This window comes from Galeopterus variegatus, unplaced genomic scaffold (assembly GCF_000696425.1).
Source record: "Galeopterus variegatus unplaced genomic scaffold, G_variegatus-3.0.2 Scaffold510, whole genome shotgun sequence".
Taxonomy (NCBI): domain Eukaryota; kingdom Metazoa; phylum Chordata; class Mammalia; order Dermoptera; family Cynocephalidae; genus Galeopterus; species Galeopterus variegatus.
In genome coordinates this window covers 535,135-547,488 of record NW_007726621.1, presented here as the reverse complement: position 1 = coordinate 547,488, position 12,354 = coordinate 535,135, and the positions used below count along the sequence as shown (strand labels likewise).

At 33.6% G+C, this 12,354-nt stretch overlaps 1 protein-coding gene across 1 annotated transcript in view; it reads right to left on the bottom strand.

Moving 5' to 3' along the window:
- The window catches only part of JMJD1C (jumonji domain containing 1C), a 297,310-nt gene that overhangs the window by 20,783 nt on the left and 264,173 nt on the right, over positions 1 to 12,354 (bottom strand). The window contains exons 12-18 of the mRNA XM_008569549.1: positions 9,406 to 9,607; positions 6,469 to 6,683; positions 5,356 to 5,508; positions 2,204 to 2,293; positions 1,557 to 1,684; positions 1,143 to 1,356; positions 286 to 500 (exon numbers count right to left, since the gene is read on the bottom strand). Coding sequence (XP_008567771.1) covers positions 286 to 500; positions 1,143 to 1,356; positions 1,557 to 1,684; positions 2,204 to 2,293; positions 5,356 to 5,508; positions 6,469 to 6,683; positions 9,406 to 9,607 — 1,217 coding nt within the window. The remainder of the gene's footprint in view (positions 1 to 285; positions 501 to 1,142; positions 1,357 to 1,556; positions 1,685 to 2,203; positions 2,294 to 5,355; positions 5,509 to 6,468; positions 6,684 to 9,405; positions 9,608 to 12,354) is intronic.

Here is a 12,354-nt window from a genome sequence, read left to right as displayed (position 1 = left end):
CCCCCCCCCCCCACCACCACCACTAAATATATGGTTCTCAAATTCTGAAGGAGTACCTTCGGACTCTTTTGGCATCAAAGAGCCCCTCCTCCAAAATTTCACCTGGGAAAGAGATGATGAAAGCTCCAGCTTTTTAACAATGCAACTTTGAATATGCCTAGCAATTTAGTACATTTGATTTCATCTGCATCTATTTATTGGGTGGTTCATAGCCAACAGCCAAATTCTCCATATAATCTAAATTTAAGGTCCATATTGAAAGCAACAATCTGGCATCACACTCACTGAGGCTCCCATTGAATACACTGGTGCAAAGGCAATGCCAGCATCTGTAGAACCCACACGAAGCTTGCCAGCTGTTGTGGTCAGCAAATCACGTAACGTTGAACCTTGTTCATTATTCTGGGACACAAGAGGTGACGTTCTGTCATTTGGAGAATCACAGTTGTCTTGTTCTCTCTCTTCTTCAATTTGCTTTTCAAGAACAAATTCTTTGTTTTCTGAAATAAAACATTTCACAAAATTTTAACATAAGCAAGGTGTTAAAGTACAGACAAAACTGGCATCCTGCATTTTACAGTGGGAGGCAAAAACTGTAGCACTAGTGATTTATTCACCTGAACACACACCAGAAGCTGAATAAGATCCTTCGAAATGGAGTCAGTTTAAATATGAAAAGGCTTTCTCTTCAATATTATAGACATGTAGCTGAGATTGTACCTGTCTCAAATGAAAAATGCCACAGCTAAGACAGGCAGAAAATGTTACAAATCTAGTGTTCTGGTGCCTTTATTGATATGTTCATCCACAAATGATTCTGTGACTAATTTTGGTGCAATCACAGAAAGGCTTGTTCCTAATAAGGGAATATAAATATTTTATTGAACTTAAGCCACAACTCATGCAAAAAAGCAAAGTAAATTGTTTAATAGTACATTGGGGCTGGCCAGTTTAGCTCAGCTGGTTAGAGCACAGCCTTATAACCCTAAGGTCACAGTTTCAGATCATGTACCAGCCAGCCAGCAAAAAAATAAAAATAAATTAAAAAATAAAAAAAATTAATAGTATATTAATGTACAATAGTACATAGTTGGTTATAATAGTATCCTCTAATACGTACTTAGACAATTAGTTACATTTACCTTTTTTTTCCTCTCTTGCTTTCTGCTCTGCAAGATCTGCTAACCAATGCAGTGGTGACTGGGATTCTGGAGGAGTTAACTTGCTATCTGTGCTTACATCACTCCCCGGGCTGCTGCTGCCATTACTCTCAGACTTCTGAGGGGTATTTTGCTGCTGAGACTCAGGTATGCACAGAGAAATTTTATCACTGTGATTAAGAACATTCTGTAAAACCTACAAGGATAAAACAAATAAATTTTAAAACACCACTTCTTTAACTATTCAGAGTTAATAGCAGAAGTTACAAGAAATTTACCCAGTAACACAGAATAGATAAAATCAAAATACAAGTTCCACATTAGATTTCAAATATCAAAGTTGATTAATAAAACCATGTATTTTATTTGAATAATTAATTAGGGATTTTTACTCACTTGTGATACACCATTCATTGTGGGAAAATTTCCAACTTGTAAATTCTGTTTATTAGTGCAGTGACAATGGGATTTAATACCATATTTTTCCCTAAGAGTGTGCATGGCATCTAGAAGATCTGTCAAAACTACAAAATAAAATGGTAGTTAATAAAAAGTTTACAACTAGTGGTTAAGACTATAAATTTTTTTTCTTACTATATTTTATAATTAGGAACAGTAGAGATTTTCTTGTGCCCTTCTAATTTTCTTCCATTTTTTCCTCCATACTCTCCCTTCCATCTACTGTGGAACTGATTATTCAACCAAACTTATGTTCTCTATTCTTTTCTCTCTTGCCTATTATTAAAAATCCAATATGCTCAAAAATCTTAAAAAGCTTTCATTATGAATACAATAATTTTTTTCATTATATTCTGTAGTTTTCCCCTTCTAAAATGGTTCCTCTATGGTTTTCTAAATCACTGAGGCTGGGCTTACCTTCCTAACTTTATTATTATATAGAGGAGTTCTAATAACTTTGAGGAAGAAAATTTAAGATTATTTAAACCTTACCTCTCCATTCTATTACACTCCTAGAGATACTCCTTTAACCTAGAGCAACCAAGAGCTGTTATATTAAGTAAATAATATATATTTATACTTACCAGAACCAGGTATAATTTGAGTTGGCATTAAATGTTTGTGATCATGAGGCTGCCCCTTCACACACTTCATCCAAGCATACAATTCTTTATCTGTTAGATAACATACCTTGTTTTATATCATGCATGGTTTTACAATTATAAAATTAATGACTTCTACATAAAGAAATTAATTTTATAAAATGTTAGTGACAGGCTTCAAATGTTTGGTTCTTAAAAAAATAAAGTCAGAAAAGATAGTTCCACCATTCTATAAATTTTATAAAAGTGATACAAAATGGGTATGATAGCCTTTTCCAATAATATCACTCTTTATTATCATTAACATCAGTCACCACAAATTTCTCTGTCTCATTCTAGCTTCTCTGTAGCTAATCTTCTTTTATCTTTTAGCTATCTTCTGTGCCAAACAGGGTTTGTGCCTGATCCTGGTACATTAGACTGATACAAGTTTGAAACTACTGCTAACTGATTTTCCTTTCACACCTCAAAGACATGCAGAGGAACTGTCATGAGATATGTGGAAAAAGGTGGTACAGCTAGTATTAATTGTTACTGTAGCCTTCAAACAAGGCTCCATACCTAAAGTTGTGAACATATTAAGGCATAACACGAGGCATATCATACACAGGAGAAATAGTCAATACCTCAATGTCGAAAACTTCACAAATTTAATGACACAGACAGCTATTTATGATGTGGATATAAGAGCCATTTGATGGAGTTTTTAACACGAGGCATATCATACACAGGAGAAATAGTCAATACCTCAATGTCGAAAACTTTACAAATTTAATGACACAGACAGCTATTTATGATGTGGATATAAGAGCCATTTGATGGAGTTTGGATGTGTTGTCCCCTCTAAAACTCATGTGGAAATTTGATTCCCAATGTGGCAGTGCTGGAAACTGATTGAGTCATGCGGGCGGATCCCTCATGAATGGATTAATGCTCTCCCTGGGGGAGAGGGGATTAATAAGTGAGTTCTCGCTCTATTAGTTCCCACGAGAGGTTGTTGCTTAAAAAGACCCTGGCATCTTCTCTCTCTCTTGCTTCCTCTCTCCTACTTCCTCTCGCCATGTGATCTGCTTGTACCGCTGGCTGCCTGCCACTTTCCACCATGAGTAGAAGCAGCCAGAGGCCCGTGCCAGATGCAGCTGTCCCAGGATCCTAAGCCAAATAAACTTCTCTTCTTTATAAATTACCCAGTCTCAGGTAATTCTGTTACAGCAACACAAAATGGACTAAAACACCATTGTTTCATGAAAAGACTAGATTAAATAAAATTAAAATCCAGTCTAACACCAATTACCTTAAAAGCTTTGACTTTCCCCTCAAAGACAACACAGTAACTTGAAAATGTTTTCTTTTTCTTTTTTTTTTTTGTCTTTTTCCGTGTCCGGCAACGGATCGCAACCCTCAGTGTCGCCCCGGTACCGGACCGGGACCGGCAACGGGATTGCAACCCTCGGCGTTGCTCCCGCGCCTCGCTCAGCCAGTGAGCGGGAACCAGTCTGTATGTGGGATCCGAACCCTCGCGCGGGAGAGCCGCCGCGCTTCCCAAGCGGCGCACTATCCAGTGCGCCACCGGGCCGGCCCTTGAAAATGTTTTCTAACTGCTTATGTTTTAGACAGTTATGTTGATTACCACTATAATGAAGCTATATATGAAATGTAGTCAATGTAAGTTTTATTACTATATTTAACAGTAAAATAAGAAGATCTATAGATAACACAGAATATAACTCAAGTCCTAGGCTATACTTGAAAAAATGATCCAGTAAGACTACACTTTCAAAATCAACAGTACTACAAAAATCAGCAGCAATAAAACTACTTAGGTTTATAATAAATACCCTATTTTGTTTCCCCACCAAAAAAGGACTCATGGTAGCTTATATATATGCATACAATGTAGCAAAATAGAATACATTCAAATTAACCTTTTTAGTTTGGCAAAGGGAAAACAAAAGTAATGTGGGACCAGGAGAAAGGAACATAAAATGCATGTCATGTCATAAAGTTTTATAACAATGCAGCTAGTTCTACCAACTGAAAATGTCAAAAATGCATTTTTATAGTTTTAAAGATATTTAATTGCCCAAAATGCATTTCTTAATGTGATTTCACATTTTACTTATATTTACATATTTATTGCACATCCCAGAAACACCTAGATGTAGATGTTCAGACATGCTTCCACATTTGCTCAGGTCTCTTTTTGGTAAGCACTGTATGCATAAGAAAAAGGGTCAGAGAGAGTGAGTCTTTAGTAATCCTATTAGTGGGAAAGATACTGACGGCTAAAATCATGGTTCATCTACCTGATAACTGCTCTGATAAAGATTTGCCTAGAATGAAAATGACGCTCAATGTTTTGACACACTGAACAGTCTATCACAAACTACCTACTTCTAATATTTCCACAATTCAAATATTCTTATTTCATTGGATCTTTACCCCCAACAAATAACCCAATACCAGTATTAGGTAGTGACTTCCAAAACTTCCTTGGAGAAACTTTTTCTAAGACACTATGGATGTGTTTAGTTACTTCCTTTTTAAACTTTGCATTATCTCCAGTTATATTAATAAGTGGAGCACTTTTTTGTCTCATTTTATTTACCCAGAAATTAGAAATAACAGTTTCAAACACTGTTTTCAAATACAAAGATTTCTTCTTCATTCTCTAAGAACTGAGGCAAAAATGGTGCTAGTGACAGGATATTCTTTTACACTTTTATTTGAACATTACAGGCTAATATTTAAAGAAATCAATTCACACTAGTATTCAATTGTGACTTATGTGTATGACTGTGTAATTAACAGGTTCTACAAGGGCTCCAGGCTCCTGCACATTGGAATCTGAAAGCAACAAGGACCTAATCTAAAGTTGGGCTACAATAAGAAACCATTAAGAGGGTGGATATATGTATCAGGCAAAAAGATAGATGCAGTTTAATTCTAGAAAATCTAAGCATTAATAAACTCTGGTTCCTCCTCCTCTTAAAAACAAACTTCACAAAGCTTCTTTAATATACTATATTCATAATTAAGGAACGTAAGAGAAAAACACAACTTATTTTCCAGAAGAATGATCCCCCCCAAAAAAATTACAGAAAATTTCAATTTATATAAAATTATATACCAACCTCTAGAACTCTTCCTTTCCTTTGCCTTGTAACAATCTAAGCAAACCACAAATCCACATTTTTGGCAGACCCAGTGAATGTTAAACAATGTTGCTTCACATGCATCACACATCTCCCGGACTCCTCTCACTGCCCTTTTCCAGGCAATTTTGGCTGAAATACAGAGAAAACAAAAATGTAAAGATAAACATGCTCTTTTCCATGCAATTTTGGCTGAAATATAGCAAAAATAAAAAAGTAAAGACAACCCAAGAAGTTTTAAGGCTATATATTAAGACCGACAGCAGATTTATTGAAATAGTAATTCTCTTCAGAAGACTCACAAGTAAGCATAGGTAAAAAGTAAAAATGGCTTACATCTAAGGCAGGGTTTCTCAACCCTGGCACTTCTGACATTTCAGGCAGAATAATTCTTTGTTGTGGAGGGTTATCTGGTCACTATAGGATGTTTAGTGCTATCTGTGGCCTCCACCCATTAGATGCTAGGAATATACTGCCAGTTCCCTTCAGTGATGCAACCAAAAATGTTTCTAAAAATTGCCAAATGTCCCCTGGGGGACAAACTACTGATGTTAGGGAAGGGAAGACAAAGAAGCTAACATCTAGAGCACCTACAACTGTTAAGTGCTTTACATAAGTAACCATAATTCATGTAGGTACTTCCTAAACAAATCTATGATGTGGTTATCTTTCCCATTTCACAGACATGATATTCAAAGAGGTTATTTGCCAAAGGTCACACAGGTAAACAAGCAGTAGAGATTCAAATGTAAATAATTGATAGATTAAGTCCTTATACAGCAATGCTGAAACCACAATTTTGCGCCCAAAGTGGTTTTATCACACTAAATTATGTTATCATGGCAGAAAGAGCAAAATGCTATAGTGATTTCATAAGTGGTTAATCCACTCAATTCGACTTCAATAGGAAAATGTCTTTAATCTTCAGTACATATAGGTGAATTTATGCATAAAAAGTTGCCATTATTATAACTTAAAATCGACCAGATTAGATAAGATGAGGGACTTCTTCCACAGATTAAACGTAATTCAAAGAGAAATTCTTAAAGTGAAATGTGAACAGTGTGTGCATGCTGTATTTAACTTCCTTACCATCCTTTTTCACCCAGGACAAAGCTGTTTTTTCAGATGTTACTAATTGACAGAACTTATCACCTATAATATCCAAGATATATTTAGAAGTTTCTATGTCTAGTTCATCATCTTCATAATTTTCATGTGTCCATAAACTCATAGCATCATCATCATATTGGTCGGGAGATGAAAAACCATCTATTCTAACCACTCCATTTTTACTAAATGACAATCTGAAACATTAAAACATAAAAGTATTAGATAATAAAATATTAAGAAAACATTAAGTCTAATTTTTTAAAAGCTGTGAATTTAAAGTTGTAAAGTTATAATCTATAATTAATTTATATTACATTAACACATAAATTATAATCTAAAACCAGGAAAATAGGGTAGTTCTTCATATACATATTATTAAATGAATTTAGTCAATTTAATAACTCTCATAGGTGTTACACAAATGGCAATAACTAGCACTAATTTTAGGTTATTTCAAGAAATAAGATTGTCTCTATCATTTATCCTCAATTACTTACCTCCAACCAAAGGAAAACTATGCTCAATTGTTTTGACAAGTGACAAAAGCAAAAATGTGGGCCCAATGTTCCCCAGAGCAAGGCTGTTATTTTTTACATAACCTAAATCAGGAATCACTAAAGTTGAAAATGGCCTAAATCACCTTAAAATTTTCACTGGGAGGATTAAAAAAAAAAAAAAAAAAGCCAAGTACACATATATTTTCATTAGTTAAAATAAAAGACACTTTACTAAAGTGATTTAGGAGCAGATGGATGAAACTCTTAATGGTTTATAAAGAACCCAATTAATGTGCTTACTTGTCCTCAGCTTAGACATCCAAATAATGTTAACTACAATATCAGAGAAGTTCATGGTAAGCAAAAGGCAAAACTGCCATTCTCTTATGATTATCTTGTACTTACTTACTCTCTTTATTCTCAAACAAGGGATGTTTGAAATTCATTTAGCCATACTGTATTTTTTAAAGACAACACAAACATTATTTTTACCCCTATTTGTCATACCTCTATTATTTTACCCTTCCCCCTCTTCTTTTTAAAACCAATTTTCTCCCTTCGTCATGATCCATAATCTTATTTCAGCTTTGTGCTGTTACCTTTACCTGAACATTTCTCCCCTTCAAACTTTTCCTAGATTTTCTTATCTCTTCAAAACAACTTTCCTTTTGGCTTCTTTTTTCATCTCTTCTGCACTCCTATGTGTACTGCACCCTCCTACAACTATTCCCTGAAGTTGTCTGCCCTTTGGGAACTCTGGCTATAAAGACTATGGAAGTAAAGAAGAAAGAGAGAAAAACAGATCTGTTCCTACCTAACATATTTTTGGGGGTGTCTACTGGGACACAAGCATAGCGTATTTACCAGAGTAAAGTATCTCTTAACTTCTTAAAAGAAGAAATTTGAAAAATAAATACAGCTAACAACAGAGCATTTAATATGCACATGGTACTACACTAAAAACTTTGCATACTTTATCTCATTTAACCTCATTAAACCCCTCTGTAGGTACCTTTATCATTCACATTTTGCAGATGAGACAGGCTTAACTGTACAGAGTCCTAGCTACAGTTAATAAAGTCACACAAGAACTAAGGGACAGAGATGGGATTCAAAATCAGGAATGACTGATTCCAGATGTGGGCCATTAATTAGTCTCTAATGGCTAGGTTACCCAGTTACTCTTTAGTTGAACTCTTACAAGTCTATCTGTAAATTTTCAGTTTTCTTTTCTTTTTCTTTTTTTTAAAAGATAACCGGCAAGGGGATCTTAACCCTTGACTTGGTGTTGTCAGCACCATGCTCACCCAGTGAGCAAACCGGCCATCCCTATATGGGATCCGAACCCATGGCCTTGGTGTTATCAGCACCACACTCTCCCGAGTGAGCCACAGGCCGGCCCCGTGTAAATTTTCAGTTTTCAAACATTATTTAGTAGTATTAATATTAAGTTAGTACACAGGTTAAAAACACCTGTAGATGGTTTTTAGATTTTACTACAAAACCTGTGAAATGTGACATGGCATTAACAAATCCTTTCTTGTCATTTTATAACTAATATTTGTATTTGCTACAAATGTTTAACATTATGTTTAACAAAAGAAAATTATGGGTAATTCTAATGTAATACACTGACTTAAGTTTAATTGCCTAGATTATTTACCTAGACTTATAGTCTATTTGTGACTAGGACAGATGTAAGTGCTACATTGTTTCTGATTTAAGGACAAAATGCTATTTTCTAGAAAAAAAAAATCAATATTTTCTCATTAAGAAAGGTTAAATCTTTAAGAGGAGAAAGGTCATAGTAAATTTTCAGTTTTCAAACATTATTTAGTAGTATTAATATTAAGTTAGTACACAGGTTAAAAACACCTGTAGATGGTTTTTAGATTTTACTACAAAACCTGTGAAATGTGACATGGCATTAACAAATCCTTTCTTGTCATTTTATAACTAATATTTGTATTTGCTACAAATGTTTAACATTATGTTTAACAAAAGAAAATTATGGGTAATTCTAATGTAATACACTGACTTAAGTTTAATTGCCTAGATTATTTACCTAGACTTATAGTCTATTTGTGACTAGGACAGATATAAGTGCTACATTGTTTCTGATTTAAGGACAAAATGCTATTTTCTAGAAAAAAAAAAATCAATATTTTCTCATTAAGAAAGGTTAAATCTTTAAGAGGAGAAAGGTCATATGAAATACGAGTAATGATATAAATATGTATTTTAGCTCAATAGTCAGCTACTGTTAAAATTTAGCACAAAAAGTTTAATATTCTTTTGTAATGTTTCAGAAACATGGAGACTCAAAGACTTATTCCCACATCTAAAAGGGACACTCAGAATAATAGTATAATTTCCAAAACCCAATATATATTTTTCCCAATGTCATATTTTCACTTACCGTCTAAAGTAGTAAAATCTACAAAACACTGGTGAGTGAGTTGGTTCTTCTCCTTTTTTACTGCGAATAAGTCTACATTCTCGGCACTTTTGTAAGTTAGGCCCTATCTCACAGCAGGAATCATCCTGTAAAAAGGATTCCCCAGTTTGCTTCAGCTTCTTGACTTTACGCCAATCTTTTAATACTGAACGAGGGATGCCAGCTGTAAAATCAGTAGGACAGTTTTAGCAAGATTTTGTTTTGTAGAAAGGTATACTCCTTGAGATGAAATTCAAGTCAATTATACCACTGTGACAATATAGTAAGACTGTAGAAAAGCAAAGATTAATATTAGACTTCTAGGTACTGATTAATAACCAAAAAGTCCGTAGCAGCATTTCTACTTACTAACCAATTAAACTCACCAAATGAACCAGACTCTTATCAGTATATTGGAAATGCAGAACTACATAAATTTTCCAGATGACTGTATTCTTTGCATATTAAATATTCAAATGTGTATAGTAGCAAACATGAGAATTATCCTTACTCTACGTAAATCTGTAACTAAAAATACAGTCTTCCCATTCAGAAATTTGGTTCATGTCGGAGGAAGCTCTTTCAAGATCTACAGCAAGAACCTAAAGACTAAAAGTTCATATATTTAGAAACTACAGGCTAGTTTTAACACACTTCTATTGAAATATTTAATCTGATTTTCCAAGGTAAGTGAGGCTCATTAAGACAAGTAGTGATAAAACCTAAATTTGAGAGAAAAGGGGCTAATATATTTCTCTTAATATCTTTCCCTTATTACAATACCCTCTATTTGATTTCAACATATTGACAGCACCAGTACCTTTTAGAAAAATAAAAGGGTTTGAAGAAAATAAAAGGGAAAAAAAACCCCCAATATTAGCTTGGTTGTCCTTACTGATGGAAGAAAGAAAAAAGGAATCAAAGAAGTGGAAAGAGGAAAAAAACTAAAATGAACTAGAAAGTCTAATATTTGAAGGGAAAAAAATTAATTTATTTACCATACTCTACATCATTTTTCCATTATGTTTACTAACTTGAGCTTAACAAGAATAAGAATACTGGCTCAAGTAATCAGTCATCTACTAATCAGTCAAGTAATCAGTCAAGTAAAGCAGTCATCTCTAGACCACGAGGAACCAGAAAAAATATACATAAATTAAATTCTACCTATTAAATTTTTTAAAACACATTCATTTAAAAGTAAACTATTTGGGCACCAGCAAATATTTGCTGACTCTACCTTATATAGTATACTTATCCTGCCTATATTAATATATCTATATGTCAGTCATTAGATTTACACAGTTGGCTATTTCTGTCATGTTGAAAGAATAAACTGTATTTCCTATCCTTGTTTTCTAATCGTGTCCATTTTGTGGATCAGAGGTACAAGCATTCTCCTGAGACTAGATACTTCTTGCAGAAACTTGCAGCAGAATTCTTGTCCAAAGTTCCCACTATTACTTGTTTGTTGGTAGTATAAAAGTATAATTACAGAAAGATTATCCATCTTAACACAGAAAGTACTGTTTATAGGGTAGCCCGTTTAAAATCGGGTCCAGTTATTTATCACTTCTAGGATTGCTGCCTGTTTTTTTACAATTATATACTATCCCCTCTTATGTCTCTAACTTAGGGCAAAGAGCCACTTGGCTTAATTTATTAGAAAAACACACATACATACAACACATACACACACACACACCATGCTACTTATGGTATAAGAACACTTCCAGTAGGCTTGTGTAAAAAGGTTGTTATTTCCTCCATTGTGTATAAGACAGATTGTTTTCCTACAGGCTGTATAAAAAAAATTCAGAGCTCTTAGAAGTCAGAATGAGCAACAGAAATGTTGCATTGCTGATAAATTTTTATTTGGCACACTTGCTTCCAATCATTTATTTACTTTTAAATTTATAACACTAGAATAAACTAAATGCAATATATCCCTATTTTGACTAGAAAATAACTTTAACTGATATGCTTTTAATTTCAGATAATGGAAGAGCTCAGAGTATGGATCACCATACCACTGAACAATTTAAACAGCAGTATAATAAAGAACTGACATTTCAAAGTAAATCTCAATTATGTAACACAAAACAGGCACTTAGAGCTTTAAAAAAGAATGAAAGAATAGACATAAAGGCCCAATTCATATGGAGAATTTTTAATATTATAATTTTTGCTTCTAGGTAGGCCACACATAACTAGGTAACTCCTTTTATGAATTTAACTGTAATATATTTGTACAACTAAAACCACACCCTTCAATTCTATATATCTAATTTATTGGTAATATGTAAAACCTAAAAGTGTGAGATTAAGACACTTAGTCAACAAAAAGTACCTAACTCAATGGATATTTTTCTCCCTTTATACAATAAGAACGTTTTTAACCTTAGTTCTCTGTTTATTAGCTAATCCACAAATAGCTGCCCTAGAAACAGAAAATTGGGGAAGAAGGAAACAAGACAAACACATGCCCACTTTGAATCTCTGATATGCCATCCCTTAAAAAAAATTTTTTTTTGAAGATATAGAAATTAACTCTGATTATAGTTAAACTGCTGGGTTTGTGTATTGTGGGACTTATACAAGATATACTTAAATTTGGCGGGCAATTTCAGGTCATAAAATATAATTATGTAAAAATTAGTTATGGAAAAGCAGCCAACTTTTAATCATAAGAAATAAATGGGAGCATATGAAGACATTTCAAAACAGTAGATAAAACAAAATCTATTATATCTGGCTTTAGAATATACTAAGAAACACACTATTGTATTTGTATATGTTATAAAATATATAATTATACATAGATAATAGTATATATAATTCTATTACACCATCTAAGTGCAGGCCTAATTTACTCTTTGACTGACCATGACTGATGACAACCCCACTAAACATTAGAAGGAAAAAGGTTAT